Source organism: Lynx rufus, unplaced genomic scaffold, assembly GCF_022079265.1.
Source record: "Lynx rufus isolate CCGP_SWC_20201006 ecotype Redwood Valley unplaced genomic scaffold, mLynRuf1.p SCAF_15, whole genome shotgun sequence".
NCBI lineage: Eukaryota > Metazoa > Chordata > Mammalia > Carnivora > Felidae > Lynx > Lynx rufus.
Window position 1 is genome coordinate 55,681,372 of NW_025814829.1, and position 22,300 is coordinate 55,703,671.

Here is a 22,300-nt window from a genome sequence, read left to right on the forward strand (position 1 = left end):
AAAAATGTAGAAGTTTTACATCTCATTTGTGTTTCCCAGGCCTGTCAGAGAGTTCTCCATGCCAAGAGGAGCAAACACTTTTTGTTACTGTACAAAGGCAAACGTGATTGTCACTGGAGGTAAGGGGATAGTTCATATCATACAGAGATTTTCTACTTGGCAAACAGCGCTCTCCTTGATTAATACGGTGGTCTTCATAAGCCTACAGAATTTTACTCCTAGGAAAACATTTTAGAGAATTAAAAATTTTGCCTAAATCTGTCAGACTTTTTCTTTGTGCCTTCTGGATTTGATGGCACACTTAGAAAGTTCTTCCTCAGCACCAGAATATGTGATATACTTTCTCCTGTATTTACTATAGTTTTTTATTGCTTTATTTATATTTTACCTTCAGACCTTTAATCTCTCTAGAAGTTATTTCAACATGTGAGAGCATGAGTTCCTAGACTGGGTCCCCCAGGGTTTTAAAGGAGTTCTGGAGGCCCCTGAAAGCTAATGACACTTGTGTGTCTATGTGCATTTTTCTGGAAAGGTAGTTCCAAATTTTATCAAATCTTCAATGGGATACATGACCACAAAGGTCAGGGGCCAGTGTTTTAGAGTTAGGAGAAAGGAGGCCAGGGAGCAAGCCTTGAAACACACTAGTATTTAAGGGTTAAGGATGGTGTAATATAGGCTACAAGAGTAAGGGAAAGATGATATTATAAGAAGCTTGAAGGGGAAAGTGGAGGATGAAGAGGTTCTTGAGCCTCAGACTCATCACCTATAATCCTGGGGTGCAGGAGGATGGTTTGAGCCTGAGCTCTGGAGTCAGACCTTTTGGCTGAAAATCCTGGTTGTCTTTCCAGCAAGTTGTGTGGCCTTGGGGAGTTTATTTCATTCCTTTAAGCTTCCATCTACTGGAAAGTGAGACTAATAACAGTATCTATTCATAAGATTATATATAAGAATTCAAATTCAAATAAAGTACTTAGCACATAATAAGTGCTCAAAACAAATCTACAAATAATAATACTAACAATAACAAAACCCACACATGGTGGTGTTTAAGATTAACTGAGATAATGTATGCCTGGCACATAGTTGCTTTTCAATAAGTATTAATTCAATCCATCTATAACACACAGGCAAAGTCATTTTGGCAAACATATGGGGGTTTTATTGGAATAAAAAGAACTCAGAGGTTCCAGTTAGGAGGCTGTTCCAGAAGTCATGAGTGAAGTGGGGAGGGTCTGAATTGTAGGAGCAATGGAAAAAGAAAAGAGAGGGCCAGTCCCAAAGGCCTGGGAAAGAAACTAGTCATAAAACCTGAAGTAAGAATGGCATTGGGATTAACAAGACGGATCAACCAGCTGCAAGTGTGTAAAGTAGGAGAAACAGAAGAGCAGCAGCTGTATTGTCACCAGAGATCAGGAAGAGGTTGCTTACATGGGAAGGAGAGCAAGCAGATCTCAAGTTTGAACTTAAATGTCACATGTGATTAGACACCCAAGAGGATGCTCCTTTTGGTGATGAAAAAAAGGCCTCGTTGGATGTAGGGGATGTGGCAGCCCCAGGCTGCCTACATGTGTGAGAAGAAGAGCTCCTGGGGTACCTCAAGGAGATCGGAGTCACCTTAAATAAAGATCACGTAGACTTGAAAGATGTAAATGAACAAAACAGAAACTCAAACAAACATCAAGAAAATGGCTTATACTGGAGATCTGAACTTTATCAAGGGAAAGAGCAAACAAGATTTTTAAGAAGCAAGCTGTCACCAACAAATGTACCATTTGGTAAATTCTTAGAGCAAAAATATTTATTAAAAGAGCAAAACTGTTCAGTGAGTAATGCAACTGGCTCCTTCAAATTCCTTCCCCCAAAACACACACACCTTTGTTTTCCTATCAAGAGTTTCCTATCATGCTTCAGCCCTGAAGTGCAATATTGATAAGTACAGTCCACCTTTCAACAATGCAGTGGTCAGGGACACTGACCCCCTATAGTAGAAAATCCCTACTTTAAGTGACTCTTAACTCCCACAAAACTTAGCTACCAACAGCCAACTGTTGACTAGAAGCCTTACAGATAACCTAAACAGCCGATTAACACATTTTTTGAATGTTTGATGTATTATACACTGTATTCTTACAATAAAGTAAGCCAGAGAAAAGAAAATGTTATTAAGAAAGTCATAAGGAAGAAAAAAATACATTTATAGCTCCATAGTGTATTTATTAAAAAAAAAAAATCCTCATATAAGTGGACCCACGCAGTTCAAACCTGTGTTGTTCAAGGGTCAACTGTGTAAAGATAGTCACACTGTCTCTGCACACCTGGGTAATCTCCCCCGAGGACAGAAAGCTAAAGTTTTCTTCAAGTTTATATTTGAAGTTTATATTGAAATTTGTGCTCAGCTTTGGGCCCTTTCACAACACTTACTTAAAACTAGTTTATGGTTTGAATATTATTTTTAAAAAAATATACAGTAGTCTATCGAAGAGCAAAACAAGTAAAAATAATGCACTAAAAGTTAGAAGAGCTGGGTTTAGTCATAACCTGGACACTAACCAACTGTCTGATTTTCAACAATCATGTAATCTCTCCCATTGCTCACTTTCCTCATCTGGTAAACAGAGGAAGTTGAACTACATCAATTCCAAGATTCCCTTGAGCTTAAAATACCCTGATTCTATTGTTTAAGGAAATTCCTGTTCATCGGGAGATAAATTAAAATGTTCTTTGGAAATTTTGGAACCCAGTCTGCTAATTAGGTATTACTCAATATATAGTCAGAGCTTTGTGTACTCAGAAAACTGAGGCGTTAACGCGCCACAGACTTCTAAATTTCAAGCAAGGACATCAAGAAAGCAAAGCATATGTATAAGGGAGTCTGCAGAGTAGTATGTGGGAGTCATGGCTTGCACAGGGGGCGAGTTTCCTGATGCTTGGTGATGATACTTCTCAAAATGAACAGGGATCCAAGTCTGTAAGCTGTGCTAACTGAGGTTATCTTTTATTTATTTATTTTAAATTTATTATTTATTTTGAAAAAGACAGAGATGGTGTGAGCAGGGGAGGGGCAGAGAACGAGGAAGAGAGAGAATCCCACACAAGGCCTCATGCTGTGAGCACAGAGCCCCACACGGGGCTCAAACTCAGGAACTGTGAGATCATGACCTGGACCAAAACCAACAGTGAGATGCTTAACCCACTGAGCCACCCAGGTGCACTGAGGTTATCCTTTAAAGAGCCCCGCACTGAAGTCTAGAACACATAAGAGATCACATGTTTTCAAAAGAAGTGATGTCCTTCTTTCACAATTTCTTGATCCCCATTGCCCTTTGCTGAGCCAATGACTGTCTTGGCTTATTCCTTGTGAGGAAATGATGCTGACCACTCATCAGAAGGAGGTGGGGGTGTTCTGGGGATGAGGGCAAGAGCACAGTGGTCCTGGGACAGGGAATAGAACTACCATGGACTCTGTCCCCAGCATGGCATGTCTTGAGTTTGGTGAAAATATAGTGGCCTCTATCCTAATTCAACTCAGACCCTCCTCAGGAAACCCTGTAAGAAAGCAAAATGGCACAGCTATAGTGAGCTCTGATTCCTAAATTGGATTCTTCTGAAAAGACAAACTGTCACTTCCATCTTAATCAACTCCTTTGAACAGCCCTTTGTTCTCACACAAAATAATTCAAAATGTAAGAATTGACCAGGTTTCATATATTTTGTAGTATTAGGTATTTTAATCATTTCTGAGGGGGAAAAAACACAAACGTGTTTGGTAAAATTCTGGAACTCAAACCACTTCAGTGTTTATGGAATACGGTATTTGACCTTCATTATAACTTCAGTGGTCATTATATTATAAGATGCCCAGCTATAGCTTTGACATCTTATTAATTATAGGTTTTCTAGCTTTCTTACAAAACCAAAACATCTAGCAGTATGACTGACAGGCAACTGATACTTTTCACCATGCAAAATTTATTAAATTGTCACAGTTACAGAGCTTCTATTAGTAGAAAATGCAATTCCTCAATAACTGAAAACACATTTTCCTCAGGAGAATACTCTTGTTGATTAGTGACTCAGCCAAGCACATTGCTAAATGTACTGTATGTACCAGCTGATGACTCAAAATATACTATGAAAGCAGCTTTGCTAGGCATAGTTGAATGTGTGAAATATGCAGGGACATTTGATGAGCTTGAAAAAATAGAAGCTCTTGCAGGGAGGTAAAAAAAAAAAAAAAGCCAAACCAGGACAAGGTATTTACAAAAACAAAACAAAACAAACAAAAAAATTGCAAACTTCCTGAGCATTGTTGTAGTGACCATGAAGAATTTTTTTTAAAGCTAATATCCATCTCTATTGGCGTTTTAAGACCTAAACTCCTACTTTGGAAGTTCCAGTGTATAAAAACAATTCTCTGCCATCCAAGGTAACTTGGAGGCTCTGCATGCACTTGTTAATATTTCATTCAACAAATATTTCTTGCACAGCTTTACAGACTAGGCATTATGTGTCATAGAGATCGGGTTGTATTTTAACCTTCTAGAATTCTAAATCTAATCATACAAATAAGACATATTAATACATAACTATAATACAACATGGATCATGAGTCAACAGATTAATAATCGTAACAATAACAATACAGATTAAGCACTGTAGACATTTAGAGCTTAGTATCATGTCCCTTTCTGATCATTCTGGCTCCAAATAACCACCACACAGACCACGTAAGGATTCCATTACTATCAATAAAAAACAAACCCAACTGGAAGACTCTGGTAGCACACAATGGGTTTCTGTCATAATGCACACTGGACAAAGCTCTTCGTTTGCCACATTTCTCAAGTCATAATCTTTCATTGTATCCTTCTTCCTGTGTCATACAAGTCACAGATTTTCTTCTGAGAATAGCCCGGCTTCATCCTCCAGGAGTGGTAAAGCCCAACTACCTGTGGGCCTGAGGCTCAGGTTCTGAACATACTTGCCAATGAAAAGAGAATGCAAGCAAGATACTGCATTATAGGAATTATTCAGTATGAATCATGTAGCTGATAATCTGGAGTTTTTCTCATTACCTTTACCAATTCCTGGTTGCTCTGTACTCTCACTGTAGTAATCCCCTCCCTCCACAGCACACAATCATAAAACTTTAGAATGGGAAGGAATCTTGGGAGATCAAAATTTTGCAGGTAAGGAAATTGAGGCCCCAGAAAAGAGAATGGTTTGCCTCAATTCATCATGCAACCGGTCGTCTCGGAAACCTGAGCTCAAGTCAGTTCTCTTTGCTCCCTGCCCCTTTTTGCAACCCCTGGACCACAGCAATCTGGTTGACACAGTCTCTCCCTCCCTTGCTTTTCTCTCTGCATTGAGCCAGCTCATCTCATCAAGAGTGAGGCATTTGGATCCACTGACTCACCAGCTGAAATGGGAGCTTGCTAAAGGAAAGAAAATCCTATCTTTGTATGTGGCCTTATCTAAATCACAGTGAAAAAAAAAAAAAAAAGGAAGAGAGAAACTAAAATAAATGAAAAATAACAAAAGAACAAGGAATTAACCCTTTATGACCCATAATATATCATTTATAGTAGAAAATCCTACCTTCAGATTTGAAATATTTTCTATGAATGCTTACTTTACCTCCAGATCGTTCATGCTTGCCTTAGTGGTTCTACCAGATTATAAACTCTCAAGATCAGGGCATGTTTTGTATCACTGTGAATACATTCTTCTCTCTCTCCCCCAAACATTTTATATAAAATACGTTGCACATGACAGCGATTTAGAAGAAGAAGAATAGAGTCGTAGTAATAGTCCACTCATAGTCCAGGAACTGTTCAGATTATCCATGTATGACCCCATTTAATATCACAATAAGGTTATGACGAAAGTTCCAGTAATCCCTGATATATATACAGATGAGAAAACCCAGATATAGAGAGATGAAGTCACTTACTTAAAGCCATAAGGCTAGTGAGTGATAGAGCCAGGTTTCAAATCAAGGTAGACTTTCCCCACATACATATTTTGTAAGCACTCCCTGAGTGACTCTACTAGCCAATTCATTCACTTAGCAAACATGTATTAAGCACTTACTATTTGTCAAACCCTGCTGTAAATGAGAAATATAAGACTCACCAGATAATGAGTAAACAGATATTTAAGCAAAATAATAATAATAATAATAATAATAATAATAATAATAATTAAATAGGGTTTGTGCTATCAGCAAAACAGGAAGAAAACAACCTAAGAATGGGGAAGAAATCCTAACACCATCTGAGGCTGGGGACAGTGATCAGGGGCAGCTTTAGGGAGGAAATGTTGGAAATAAGTTCTAGAAGGTATAAGTTTTGGTCTTCTGAAAAAGACTTTCAGTAGGGTCAGTATCTAGAATTTTTTCAACATCTAACAAAATGCCAAGCATGAAGTAATTTCTTAAGATATTTTTTTCTTGTTAATAAGAGCAACATGGAAGTTTTAAATTTAACAAAACATCCCCCTTACCCACTTAAAATATCTTGGTCACCGTCTTGGTCAGCTTAGGGTACCATAACAAAATACTATAGGCTGGATGGTTTAAACAACAGAAATTTATTTTGTCAGTTTTAGAGGTTGGAAGTCCAAGATCAAAGTACCAGCATGGTCAATGTCTAGTGAGAGCTCTCTTGCTGGCCAGCACATGGCCATTTTTTCCCTCTATCCTCACATGGCAAAGAGAGAGAAAGAGAGAGAGAGAGAGAGAGAGCATGAGAGCTAGCTCTCTGGTGTCTCTCCTTATAAGAACAGTAATCCCATCATTAGGGCCCAACTCTCAAAACTTCATTTTAACCTAATTATCTCCCAAAGACCCCATTTTCAAATACCATCACATTGGGGGTCAAGGCTTCACCATAAGAATTCTGGGGAGACATGATTCAATCCATACCAGTTGCCTGAGAAATAGAAGGTAAGAGTCAATTGTGTCCTGAGATTTTTCAGCCTGTCTCTACTAAGATTCCATAACCCAACGACTTCTGGAGTGGAAGGAATCAGGCGAACATTCAACAAAGATTTATTTTTGTTTGGATACATGTTTTCCCAGTCTTGTGCCACTTGATAGTTAAATTTCTGAGCTAGGATTCAGCATCCCAAGGTTGAAGTTGTGGAAGTTGTTGAATAAATATTTGAACTCCCACTGTAGATTACACAATTGAGATACTATGATAAAAAAGAAAAAGTTCTGCCCTCGAGTGGATGGTAGAGAAAAATGAATAATTAATTATAAAACATGCTGGGGCAGGGAACACATAGGCAGGAGCACTTGGTTTTAAAGAATATGAAGACATTTTGAAATATTCTTGGAGGTAAAGGTATGCTAAGATTTGAAGAATGGATTGGAATACTCAAAGGAGAGAAAGAAAATACTATGTTCCTTTTTCTTTTTATGGAACCTGGCAAAATAGTCATAGAATTATGAAAACATTTGTGTCTAGAACATTTCTTTGGTCTATAAATGTCCAGCTGGTAAGTTATCTAATTCTCCTCCCTAACTGACTGGTGTGGGTAAGTGTATTTCCATAAAAAAATCCAATATATATCAGCAAATTCATCCTGTGGGTGGCCAAATATGTGATACCTGATTAACCAACATGGCCACTTTGAATTTTGTATTTTTTAATACACAAATTGTGTCTTGTATAACTTATATATAAATTATACCTTAAGTTATAGTGTTATTGTACAATCTTATTTTTCTAGTGCCCTGAAGGTCCTTGATAATAAATTATCAAGAATGTGCCATAATATTCCTAATGTGATACCATTTTCTGATATGTGATTCTGGACAAATCATACTTAAATCATTAAAGTAAAGTAAATCATTTAATTGAAAATCACTTAATATGTAGGAGTTAGTTTCTTTTCTGATATAAGAGAGTTGGATTATATATTCCTAGGGTTCCAACTTGAAATTCTTTGATGATTTTATATGACTCAAAATGACATTTAATTATTTGTGAAATGGGACATCCAATATATTAAAAATATTCTGTATTTGGGGAGCAACTGGGTGGCTCAGTTGGCTAAGGGTCCAACTCTTGATTTCCACTCAGGTCATGATCTTGTAGTTCATGAGTTCGAGCCCCGCATAAGGCTTTGCACTCTCAACATGGAGCCTACTGGGGATTCTCTGTCTCTCTCTCTCTCTCTTTGTTCCTCCCCAACTCATTCTCTCCTCTCTCTCTCTCTCTCTCTTTCCTAAAATAAATAAGCTTAATAAAATGAAAATATTCTATATTTTGTAAACTATTATACATGGTTTAGGTTGCTTGTTTAAAATAATTAGATTACAACTACACATTAGTTTAGATAATGTTGTAACAAATAAATTGTCACAGACTTTGAGTCTGGAGTTCTGTCTTGTCCAGCAAGGGAGTGGACACAAAATTGAATACGAGAGAGGCTAATGTCCAGGAGGGTACAAGAACCCTGAGTAAGGATCTTTGTTCGGTATTTATTAGGATCAGAAGGCTTAAAAATGTGATGGACAATAAAACAGTGATCATTAAAGAGACAATAACACAGTGATCATTAACTCATGTGTGTGAGAGAAAGGGGGTTTTAAAGGTATGAGGTGTTAGATGTTAGGATCAATACAAACCAAAGTCCTGGCACTGAGCACATGGCCATTTACTACAGGCACCAGGACCTGTATCTGTTTATCTTAACTTTTCTAGGTGCTAAGACAAATAGAACATGCCACCTCAGAGTTAACAAGGCATTTTTGTTGTTAACTAGCTCTCAGCCCTTTCACCTTGCTGCAGCAGCTTTCCACCTCTATCTGTTCTTGGACAGTTTCCTCCTGTGCAAGGGGCTTTCCACTCTGCTCTATGCTTTGTTCTACTCTGGAGGCACTTTTACCCTGTGGCAGCTTTCCACTCTAAGCCTTGTTAACCCATTGGTGCAAGGTCAGAGAATTCTTAAACTTATTCCTTACAATAAATCCCAAAATGTATAATGACTCAAGCAAAATGGAAATGTATTTCTCTTACTCATGTCAAATCTGATATCAATTCTCTTAGTTCACTGGCTTAAAGTCAGTAATCTGATCACATCTAACTGCTAGGGAGTCTGGGAAATATAGTCCAACTGTGTACCCAGTAAGAGACAATAAGAGTTGGTAAACAACTAGCTAGTCTTTATCATAAAAGTGGATGTGTGTGTGTATGCATATGATAATAAAATTTTATTAGGTTTTAATTTTTAAGATCATCAGAATTCTAATAGACCATGGGTAAAGTATATGATTAAATAATTCATAGGAGGAGATACAATAGCAGATATACGTGGGAGAAAAAATTCAGCAGCATCAGTTGTCATATAAATTAAATAAAAACATAGTGTCATTTTAGACATTAAAATAGCAAACATTTTAAATTATGATAAAATCCATTTGCTGGCCCAAGTTTGATGAAACTGGTATAATCATATATAGTTGATGGCTTTGGAATTTGGTATGCCCATTTTAGGAAACAACCTAACAACATGGAAATTTATCCTCAATAACAATATCCAAAAGAAGAAAAAAATACGTAAGTTGCTGAATAAAGTGAAAGACTAGAATTAGCAGGAACATTTATTGATAGGAAATGTTAAAAAATGATGATGTAGCAGCCAAAATGATAATTATGAAGGTGTGGACCTGTGCTTTTCCACAAATGCAAAAAAAAAAAATGGTGTGTGTGTGTGTGTGTGTGTATAATTTGAATTATATTGAACATGTAAAATTTGTATTTTACAAAAGGGTACAAATTTCCAGTGATAAGATGAATAAGTTCTGGGGATATAAAGTCTACATGGTGACTATAGTTAACAGTATTGTATTGTATAGTTGAAAGTTATGAAGACAGCAAATCTTAAAAAGTTCTGACAAAGAAAAAAGGTAACTGTGAGGTGGTCATGTGTTAACTAACCTCACTTTGCAATATATACTTATATCACATAATCATGTTGCATACCTTAAACTCACACAATGTTGTATGTCAATTATATTTCAATAACCCTGGGGGAAAAAACAGAAAGCAACTTGCCTTGTAATCCCAACATATAATAACACTGTTGGTCTCTCTCTGCATTCAAGATAGCATGCTGTGATTTCTTGGTAAAAATACATTTTAAAAAACAGTGATTTTTTTTTATTTTGGGAACATTTATATTGTATTTTTTAAATGTGTATATCAAAGATAAAAGTTAGTAATAGTGATTTTTTTGTTGTTAAGAAATGGTAATCTAAATACCCCCTAAAAATAATTCAACGCATTTCAATACGAATGGAAAAGTGTTTTCCTTAACTCTGAAAATAAAAAGTTTATTTTTAAAAAAGAGGGATAAAACAGTTAGCAGTGATTATCTATAGGGAGGTGAAGTAGGGATTCTGAGGGGAAAGAAGACATTTTTGACAAAATTATACCCTTTTGTGTTGTTAAATCTTTTACCGTGTACGCATATGATTTTAACAATTAAAAAATAGTATGTATGCTATGATAGTAAGTATGTGTAAATTATAGATGCTTATGGATATGTGCTAGAAGGGAAGATGGAGACAGGAAAACAGTTGATTTGTTATAATGGTAGAGATTATGTGCAATTTTCCTCTTCCTCTCAATGTGAAGACAAAAGAACATCTGTCTAAAATACCTTGGGAAGTAAATAAAATATAAATAATACATTAATGCATGAATGAGTGGGAAAGTACTGAAGCAAGAAAAGGGCTCATAAAATATTTATAAGAATTCACACTCGTGTGTGTAAATACAATTATTGCAAAACAGCCTGACAGGAGGAAATGGCCCTAAAGCAAGCCTGGCCTCTTAGCAAGTCAATCATAGACGGCATCCTGGAAGAAGCAGAATGTGACTTGGTATTAGAAGGATGAGAAGAATATGATTGAGTGAGAGGCACTTTTTAAACTTTGACCAGCTGTCTGTACAGCTGTCTGTATCCCTGAGAAAACAAATAACCTCCCCATGTCCTCCTTGTTAGGAGACGACAAGGTACTCCGGTTGTGGCATCCCAACATCAGCACCAAGCCGGTGGGGAAACTTGTGGGGCACATGTTCAGTATCACCGAGATCGTAGCCAATGAGAAAGATCAACACATCATCAGCCTTTCCTCTGCAAAGGTAACGGAAAACAACATAAATGAAATAGACCGTTTTTTCCCCTTAAAATCAGCCACTGGAAAATCTAGAACACATACAATTTTTGACTGAAATAGCTGCTTGTCACTGAGAAAAATACTGTCGATGTGGAGAAGGAAATGATGAGCCACTGTTCTGTTTCTGCTGATGAGAGCATGTGAAAGAACATGATTAAATATAAGCGTTAAAGGAAGGTCGTGCTGGAAAGAGACCAGGCATGGCTCTCCTGTTGCAGACAGGACATCATCAGCAAAGACAGAAAGCCTGATGGTTCTGTTGCTGTTATTACACAATGTCTTAAATGTTCTAACCAATGTGCTAAAATAAGAAAAAAGGAGTTATGAATATTAGATATATAATGACTGAGCCATTATCTTTGCAAATAATAATGATTACCTCCTCAAAAAATACAACAAAATCAGAACTTAAATTTTTTATTTTATTAATTACTTTATGTTTATTTTATTTTATTTTATTTTACTTTATTTTATTTTATTTTATTTTATTTTTTTTTTTAATTTTTTTCAACGTTTATTTATTTTTGGGACAGAGAGAGACAGAGCATGAACGGGGGAGGGGCAGAGAGAGAGGGAGACACAGAATCGGAAACAGGCTCCAGGCTCTGAGCCATCAGCCCAGAGCCTGACGCGGGGCTCGAACTCCCGGACCGCGAGATCGTGACCTGGCTGAAGTCGGACGCTTAACCGACTGCGCCACCCAGGCGCCCCTTATTTTATTTTTTAATTATAATATTTGGAATTTATTTGCCTGCTGATTAAACACATAGAACAAATATATATGTATGTTGTCTGTGTAAGACAGTTGGGGGAAATGAGAATACTAACTGGATATTTATTTATTTATTTTTAAATATATGAAATTTATTGTCAAATTGGTTTCCATACAACACCCAGTGCTCATCCCAACAGGTGCCCTCCTCTATACCCATCACCCACCCTCCCCTCCCTCCCACCCCCCATTAGCCCTCAGTTTGTTCTCATTTTTAAGAGTCTCTTATGCTTTGGCTCTCTCCCACTCTAACCTCTTTTTTTTTTCCTTCCCCTCCCCCATGGGTTCTGCTAAGTTTCTCAGGCTCCACATAAGAGTGAACACATATGGTATCTGTCTTTCTCTGTATGGCTTATTTCACTTAGCATAACACTCTCCAGTTCCATCTACGTTGCTACAAAGGGCCATATTTCATTCTTTCTCATTGCCACGTAGTACTCCATTGTGTATACAAACCACAATTTCTTTATCCATTCATCAGTTGATGGACATTTAGGCTTTTTCCACAATTTGGCTATTGTTGAGAGTGCTGCTATAAACATTGGGGTACAAGTGCCCCTATGCATCAGCACTCCTGTATCCCTTGGGTAAATTCCTAGCAGTGCTATTGCTGGGCCATAGGGTAGGTCTATTTTTAATTTTTTGAGGAACCTCCGACTGTTTTCCAGAATGGCTGCACCAGTTTGCATTCCCACCAACACTGCAAGAGGGTTCCTGTTTCTCCACATCCTCACCAGCATCTATAGTTTCCTGATTTGTTCATTTTGGCCACTCTGACTGGTGTGAAGTGATATCTGAGTGTGGTTTTGATTTGTATTTCCCTGATGAGGAGCGATGTTGAGCATCTTTTCATGTGCCTGTTGTCCATCTGGATGTCTTCTTTAGAGAAGTGTCTATTCATGTTTTCTGCCCATTTCCTCACTGGATTATTTGTCTTTCGGGTGTGGAGTTTGGTGAGCTCTTTATAGATTTTGGATACTAGCCCTTTGTCCGATATGTCATTTGCAAATATCTTTTCCCATTCCGTTGGTTACCTTTTAGTTTTGTTGGTTGTTTCCTTTGCTGTGCAGAAGCTTTGTATCTTGATGAGGTCCCAATAGTTCATTTTTGCTTTTAATTCCCTTGCCTTTGGGGATGTGTCAAGTAAGAAATTGCTGTGGCTGAGGTCAGAGAGATCTTTTCCTGCTTTCTCCTCTAGGGTTTTGATGGTTTCCTGTCTCACATTCAGGTCCTTTATCCATTTTGAGTTTATTTTTGTGAATGGTGTGAGAAAGTGGTCTAGTTTCATTCTTCTGCATGTTGCTGTCCAGTTCTCCCAGCACCATTTGTTAAAGAGACTGTCTTTTTTCCATTGAATATTCTTTCCTACTTTGTCAAAGATGAGTTGGCCATACTTTTGTGGGTCCCACTTTGGAGTCTCCATTCTATTCCATTAGTCTATGTGTCTGTTTTTGTGCCAATACCATGCTGTCTTGATGATTACAGCTTTGTAGTAGAGGCTAAAGTCTGGGATTGTAATGCCTCCTGCTTTGGTCTTCTTCTCCAAAATTACTTTGGCTATTCAGGCCTTTTGTGGTTCCATATGAATTTTAGGATTGCTTGTTCTAGCTTCGAGAAGAATGCTGGTGCAGTTTTGATTGGGATTGCATTGAATGTGTAGATAGCTTTGGGTAGTATTGACATTTTAACAATATTTATTCTTCCAATCCATGGGCACGGAGTATTTTTCCATTTCTTTATATCTTCTTCAATTTCCTTCATAAGCTTTCTATAGTTTTCAGCATTACAGATCTTGTACATCTTTGGTTAGGTTTATTCCTAGGTATTTTATGCTTCTTGGTGCAATTGTGAATGGGATCAGTTTCTTTATTTGTCTTTCTGTTGCTTCATTATCAGTGTATAAGAATGCAACTGATTTCTGTACATTGATTTTGTATCCTGCCAGATTGCTGAATTCATGTATCAGTTCTAGTAGACTTTTGGTGGAGTCTATCTGATTTTCCATGTATAATATCATGTCATCTGCAAAAAGTGAAAGCTTGACTTCATCTTTGCCAATTTTGATGGCTTTGATTTCCTTTTGTTGCCTGATTGCTGATGCTAGCACTTCCAACACTATGTTAAACAACAGCAGTGAGAGTGGACATCCCTGTTGTGTTCCTGATCTCAGGGGGAAACCACCAAAACCCTAGAGGAGAAAGCAGGAAAAAACATCTCTGACCTCAGCTGCAGCAACTTCTTACTTGACACATCTCCAAAGGCAAGGGAATTAAAAGCAAAAATGAACAATTGGGACCTCATCAAGATACAAAGCTTCTGCACTGCAAAGGAAACAATCAACAAAACTAAAAGGCAACCAACAGAATGGGAAAAGATATTTGCGAATGACATATCAGACAAAGGGCTAGTATCCAAAATCTATAAAGAGCTCACCAAACTCCACACCCGAAAGACAAACAATCCAGTGAAGAAATGGGCAGAAAACATGAATAGACACTTCTCCAAAGAAGACATCCAGATGGCCAAAAGGCACATGAAAAGATGCTCAACATCACTCCTCATCAGGGAAATACAAATCAAAACCACACTGAGATACCACCTCACGCGGGTCAGAGTGGCTAAAATGAACAAATCAGGAGCCTACAGATATTTGAGAGGATGTAGAGAAACAGAAACCCTCTTGCAGTGTTGGTGGGAATGCAAACTGGTACAGCCACTCTGGAAAACAGTGTGGAGGTTGCTCAAAAAACTAAAAATAGTTCTACCCTATGGCCCAGCAATAGCACCGCTAGGAATTTACCCAAGGGATACAGGAGTGCTGATGCATAGGGGCACTTGTACCCCAATGTTTATAGCAGCACTTTCAACAATAGCCAAATTATGGAAAGAGCCTAAATGTCCACCAACTGATGAATGGATAAAGAAATTGTGGTTTATATACACAATGGAGTACTACGTGGCAATGAGAAAGAATGAAATATGACCTTTGGTAGTAACTGGATGCAACTGGAGAGTGTTATGCTAAGTGAAATAAGCCATACAGAGAAAGACAGATACCATATGCTTTCACTCTTATGTGGATCCTGAGAAACTTACAGAAGACCATGGGGGAGTGGAAGGAGAAAAAAAAAAGAGAGAGGGAGGGAGCCAAACCATAAGAGACTCTGAAAAACTGAGAACAAACTGAGGGTTGATGGGAGGGTGGGAGGGAGGGGAGGGTGGGTGATGGGCATTGAGGAGGACACCTGTTGGGATGAGCACTGGGTGTTGTATGGAAACCAATTTGACAAATTTCATATTTAAAAAAAAAAGCACATTTTGCTACAACCTAAAAGAAAAGAAAGAAAAATAAATATGACTATGTAAACATTTAAACTTTCTGTGAATTATAATAATTACCATTTATCAAATATTCACCAAGTGCCAGAAACTGTGGTACATATTTTGCATACTCAACTCACTTGACGCTAATAACAGCCCTATAAAGTAATTATCATAATTTTGTATGTATAAAGGCAAATGAGACCTAAGTAACTTACCCAAGGTCACATAGCTACTTAGTGGCTAAATATAGTCCATCCCATCTGTCCCAACCCCAAACAGTTGCCCTATACATTATTAAAAATGTTAAATACAGATTAGCAGAGGGGCAAAAATGCAACAAAAATAACAAAAACTGGAATAAGATCCTTGAACAAATAAACTTTTAGGCATTTCTTCTTCTTTTTTTAAATGTCTATTTATTTATTTTGAGGGAGAGAAAGAAAGCGAGTGGGAGAGGGACAGAGAGAGAGAGAAACCATCCCAAGCAGGCTCTGAGCCATCAACACAGAGCCTGACGTGGGGCTTGATCCCATGAAACATGAGATCATGACCTGAGCCGAAATCAAGTTGAAGGCTTATCTGACTAAGCCACTGAGGCACCCCTAGGCATTTATTCTAATGTAATAATCAGATAAGTGTCCAAAGACCCATAAAACAGGATGTTCATTGCACTGTTGCTTGTACACTGATTTAAGAAGGAAGGAAAGTGGGGTGCCTGGGTGGCTCAGTCGGTTAAGCGGCCAACTTCGGCTCAGGTCATGATCTCACAGTCTGTGAGTTCGAGCCCCGCGTCGGGCTCTGTGCTGACAGCTCAGAGCCTGGAGCCTGCTTCAGGTTCTGTGTCTCCCTCTCTCTCTGACCCTCCCTTGTTCATGCTCTGTCTCTCTCTGTCTCAAAAATAAATAAACATTAAAAAAAAATAAAATAAAAGAAGGAAGGAAAGAAAAAAAAAGAGAGGTATGGGAAGAAGAGTGAGAAATTCAAAATCTAAAAATAGGGCTTTGATTCAGTAAGTTATTTTATTTACTTGTTTGTTTGCTCTCCAGTGTTATTGAAATATAATTGATACACAGTACTGCATAAGTTTAGGGTACACAGCATAATGGTTTGACTTACACATATTGTGAAATGGTTACCACAGTAAGTTTAGTGAGCATGCACCATCTCATGTAGATAGAAAAAACTAAAAGAAAGAAAGAAAATAAATTCTTTCCCTGTGATGAGAGCTCTCAGGATCTACTCTCTTTACAACTTCCACACACATCACATGGCAGTGTCAGCTACAGTCATTGTGGCTTATGTATCTTGTTCCTGGAAGTTTGTACCTTGTGACTCCCTACATCCCCAACCCCTCCCCTTCATTCAGTAAGTTGTGATGTGTCCTTTCACATCATAGTAATATCTTATAGACTTTCAGTGTTATATAGATGAACACTGATGGGAAACTACCTAAACATTAGGTAAACATTGGGAAATATAATGAAAAGCATGTAAGAAATTATTTTATTTTAAAACATTTCTTTGTCTATCATACATTACCAGGGGTGATTAACAAGATGTTGTAATTACCTGGGTGCCAAATTGTGAATGGATTAATTTTTTTCGTGTTTTTTTCTTACCTATTTTTTACAGTAAGTACTGCTTTTATAAGGAAACTATTTTTAATTTTAATTACATTAAAAAATTAATGGTACTGGAAAGACAGTGAAGGTTTTGAGGCACTAAAATTAAACCATGTTATGAATTGAGAACTGGAGTCCCCTCTAGAGAAATTAAAGACAACAAAGATACCTGTCTAGCAAATATTTTGGCCATTCATGTCTAGAGGTGAAGAGACATAAGCGATTAGATTTCCCATTCCTTGTAAGCGTAACAGGTGTATTAACATTATGATGCTCACTCAAACACCCCAGCAGCTTCACTGGGCAAATTACTTGATATCTTTCCACATGGTTCTTCATGTGTAAAGTGTATTTTTGCCTACAGGGTTATTATAAAAATTAAATGATCTCGTTCATTACTTATTCAGGAAGCATTTATTTCTTGAGCATCTATTATGTGACAGGTACTGCTCTGCGTTCTAGAGGAGGGAGCACTGAATGAGTCAGATAAGGCCCTTTTCACAGGACATTGACATTCTGGGGGAAGAGAGAGCCGAACGAAGTAGCAAATAAACAGGAAAATAGCATGGTAAGTATTCTAATGAAAAGAAATTACAATCATGTCATGTGACTGAAAATCACCTCTGAAGAGGTGACAGAAAAGCTGAACCCAGGATGACCAGAAGAGCCAGCCCCACAAAGATCTGAGAAATGAGCAATTTAGCCAGAGAGAACACCAAATTCGGCCCATACGTGTTTTTTCTAGAGCTGCCATCATCATTTCTAGTAGTAATATCATTAATTACAGCAAAAATAGCATATTTTTACACATCTAGCATTCCTTCAAATTGCTTCATATAAACTAGTTTTCAACCCATCAAGCTTTAATAAATCACCAGCCAGGGGCGCCTGGGTGGCTTCAGTCTGCTAAGTTTCTGACTCTTGATTAGGGCTCAGGTCATGATCCCAGGGTCATGAAATCAAGCCCTGAGTCAGGCTTGCACTGAATGTGAAGCCTGCTTAAGATTCTCTCTCGCGCACTGGTTCAATATCCGCAAAACAACATGATTCATCACATCAATAAAAGAAAAGACAAGAACCATATGATCCTCTCAATAGATGCAGAGAAAGCATTTGACAAAATACAGCATCCTCTATTGATAAAAACCCTCAAGAAAGTAGGGATAGAAAGATCATACCTCGAGATGATAAAAGCCATATACGAGCGACCCAACACTATTATCATCCTCAATGGGGAAAAACTGAGAGCTTTTCTCCTAAGGTCAGGAACAAGACAGGGATGTCCACTGTCACCACTGTTATTCAACATAGTATTGGAAGTCTTAGCCTCTGCAATCAGACAACACAAAGAAATAAAAGGCATCCAAATCAGCCAGGAGGAGGTCACACTTTCACTCTTCGCTGATGACATGATACTTTATATGGAAAACCCAAAAGATTCCACCAAAAAACTGCTAGAACTGATTCATGAATTCAGCAAAGTTTCAGGATATAAAATCAATGTGTAGAAATCGGTTGCATTTCTGAACACCAACAATGAAGCAAAAGAAAGAGAAATCAAGGAATCGATCCCACTTACAATTGCACCAAAACCCATAAAATACCTAGGAATAAATCTAACCAAAGAGGTGAAAAATCTATACACAGAAAACTATAGAAAGCTGATGAAAGAAATTGAAGAAGACACAAAGAAATGGAAAAAGATTCCATGCTCCTGGATAGGAAGAACAAATACTGTGAAAATGTCAATCCTACCCAAAGCAATCTACATATTCAATGCTATCCCTATCAAAGTAACATCAGTATTCTTCACAGAGCTAGAACAAATAATCCTAAAATTTGTATGGAACCAGAAAAGACCCCGAATAGGCAAAGCAATCTTGAAAAAGAAAACCAAAGCTGGAGGTATCACAATCCCAGACTTCAAGCTATACTACAGAGCTGTAATCATCAAGACAGTATGGTACTGGCACAAGAACAGACACTCAGATCAATGGAACAGAATAGAGACCCCAGAAATGGACAAACATATGGCCACCTAATCTTTGACAAAGCAGGAAAGAATATCCAATGGAATAAAGACAGTCTCTTCAGCAAGTGGTGTTGGGAAAACTGGACAGCGACATGCAGAAAATGAACCTGGACCACTTTCTTACACCATACATAAAAATATACTCAAAATGGATGAAAGACCTAAATGTAAGACAGAAAGCCATCAAAATCCTCGAGGAGAAAGCAGGCAAAAACCTCTTTGATCTTGCCCACAGCAATTTCTTACTCAACACATCTCTGGAGGCAAGGGAAACAAAAGCAAAAATGAACTACTGGGACCTCATCAAAATAAAAAGCTTCTGCAGAGCGAAGGAAACAATCAGCAAAACTAAAAGGCAACCGACAGAATGGGAGAAGATATTTGCAAATGACATATCAGATAAAGGGTTAGTATCCAAAATCTACAAAGAGCTTATAAAACTCAACACCCAAAAAACAAATAATCCAGTGAAGAAATGGGCAAAAGACATGAATAGACACTTCTCCAAAGAAGACATCCAGATGGCCAACCGACACATAAAAAAATGCTCAACATCATTCATCATCAGGGAAATACAAATCAAAACCACAGTAAGATACTACCTTACACGTGTCAGAATGGCTAAAATTAACAACTCAAGCAACAACAGATGTTGGCAAGGATGCAGAGAAAGAGGATCTCTTTTGCATTGTTGGTGGGAATGCAAGCTGGTGCAGCCACTCTGGAAAACAGTATGGAGGTTTCTCAAAAAACTAAAAATAGAACTACCCAATGACCCAGCAACTGCACTACTAGGCATTTATCCAAGGGATACAGATGTGCTGTTTCGAAGGGACACATGGACCCCCATGTTTATAGCAGCACTATCAACAATAGACAAAGTATGGAAAGAGCCCAAATGTCCATCGATGTATGAATGGATAAAGAAAATGTGGTATATATATACAATGGAGTATTACTTGGCAATCAAAAAGAATGAAATCTTGCCATTTGCAACTACGTGGATGGAACTGGAGGGTATTATGTTAAGTGAAATTAGTCAGTCAGAGAAAGAGAAAAATCATATGACTTCACTCATATGAGGACTTTAAGAGACAAAACAGATGAACATAAGGGAAGGGAAACAAAAATAATATAAAAACAGGGAGGGGGACAAAACAAAAGAGACTCATAAATATGGAGAACAAACTGAGGGTTGCTGGAGGGGTTGTGGGAGGCAGGATGGGCTAAATGGGTAAGGGGCATTAAGGAATCTACTGAAATCATTGTTTCACTATATACTAACAAATTTGGGATGCAAATTTTAAAAATAAAAAATAAAGTTAAATTAAAAAAAGATTCTCTCTCTCTCTCTCTCTCTCTCTCTCTCTCAAAAAAAGAAACATTTAAGAAAAATAGTAACAAAATAAAATAAATGACTGGCCAGTCATGTGCCTATGACATGCCTTTTCCGAAGCCCTTACAGCAGATTTTCATCCTTCCTCCTAGTTCTGCAGACTTTCCACCCAGATATTGTTTTCTTCTGCAGATGTTAAAATTGTATTTCTGGTCACAGAGCTCAAGCATTTAGCCACTGAGCCACACCTCCTGCTCCTGAAGAGCTGACGAACCCTGACAGATGCAGGAAGAAACAAAAAGTGGGAAACATGGTGGTCAGCTTTCTCAAGCACAGTCTAGATACCAAAGGTTATTTTTCTTATTTTTGCTATGAGGAGAGAAATATACATGGTTTGATGACTTCTAACAGATTGCAAATGGGTGTTTAACAGTTGCTTTTTTTCTTTTTTTTAATTTTCACTTTGGAAGTGATATGAAGGAACCTGAGAAAAGGCGCAGCTTGACTAGACTGGGAGTGTGCCTTAGAGCAAGAGTCAATGTCCTGAAGTCAGGTGCCAGGTGCATAATGTCAAAGCAAGCCAGAGGGGTTGCCTGCTTGGCCTGCAGTCTGGCTAGATGCCATCTTATTCCTGACCTTGTCTAAGATCCTGTCCTAAGTGACGAGGACACTACTGTCTTGCTCCCAGGCAGCATGGCCAAGAGAATGGCCTCCAAAACCTGGCAGACCTAAATTGAAGAGTGACTCTGACAGTTATAGGTGGTGTGACCTTGGATGAGTTATTTGAGATCGCTGAGGAACGTAATAGAATACCTTCCTCATAGGGTTGATGTGAGGATGATGCAATGAGATAAGGTAAGGAGCACGCACACAGTGCCTGGTATGTAACCAGCACCCCCCCCCACCATTAACATCAGCAGTTATCAGAAAGACGGGTGCTCCCCACTCTCCATAGTGGGGACAGGACTTGTATTGATCTACCTGCTTTTGTCCTGAGCCTCCTCGGCGGCCACACAGGAGTAGATTATGGGTGTGGTATGTGGCATGGAACAGGGTGAGGCTTTCCAAAAAGCCCATGCTTCTCATGCTACTCAGTCATTTATATTCATCTCATGCTGAACACCTGTCAAGTCTACATGAGGTTCAACAAAATCTACTCTCCTTGAGCCCCTGACATGGCTCTCACGCTCCACAAGCTACCTCATCTTCTACTAAGCTGACAATGTCGAGTCGCTTCATTAACTTCCATCTTACCCACCTCAAAATATTTGTGTTTTTCTGGTTTTTTAGCTACTTTCTCTCTTTTCCTCCTGCCCAAGGCCAAAAATTTCTCTTCCTTCCTGAATCAAATCCCTACTCTCGTTCTCTTAGTCTAACCCTGCACCATCAAGACCCTTGTCACATCAGTTCTCTTCTTACACTCAACGTCTCTATCTTCAAGGTTCCTTAAAGGACCGTTTGGTTCTTATTTATCCTTTCCAAAATTCCTGCTTATCTAAAACTGAATTAATTTCCCATGTCAAATCTCCTTTTCCTGACTTCTGGTCTTCTAGCTGTTAATGATAGCATCTGTTCCCCACAGAACCATGACCAACTTCAAAGTCACTTTTAAACCTTCTGACTCTCTAACCCCTCACATTGGCCAGTCTCCAAGCCTCTGCAATGTTTTTCGTATCGGGTGCCTCATTTTTCTTCCCACAGATATGGCCTTCGTGCAGACCCACTGAGAGGCTCCCAGTTACGTAGTCACATGAGAAGGCACTTGTGGTCCTCCTACTTCAGTCCTTCCCATCTCCCCATCATCCGAATATTACACTGTCATGTTAATCATCCTCTTACCTACTTAACTTTCTTACATATCATCAAAGCCACCTCATGCCTTATAAATAAAGTTCAAATTCTCTTTTCTAGTTTTCTCTTCATGGTCTGGAACCAGATACCTTTTCTAGTTTTGTTGCTACTTACTTGTATTCAGATAGTCTAAACTTCACCCAGCCCTTCCCCAAAGTCTTTGTGCTTT

At 38.2% G+C, this 22,300-nt stretch overlaps 1 protein-coding gene across 1 annotated transcript in view; it reads left to right on the forward strand.

The window, feature by feature from the left end:
- WDR64 (WD repeat domain 64) overlaps nt 1-22,300 on the forward strand; it is a 136,751-nt gene that overhangs the window by 54,839 nt on the left and 59,612 nt on the right. The window contains exons 9-10 of the mRNA XM_047077344.1: nt 40-119; nt 11,020-11,159. Coding sequence (XP_046933300.1) covers nt 40-119; nt 11,020-11,159 — 220 coding nt within the window. The remainder of the gene's footprint in view (nt 1-39; nt 120-11,019; nt 11,160-22,300) is intronic.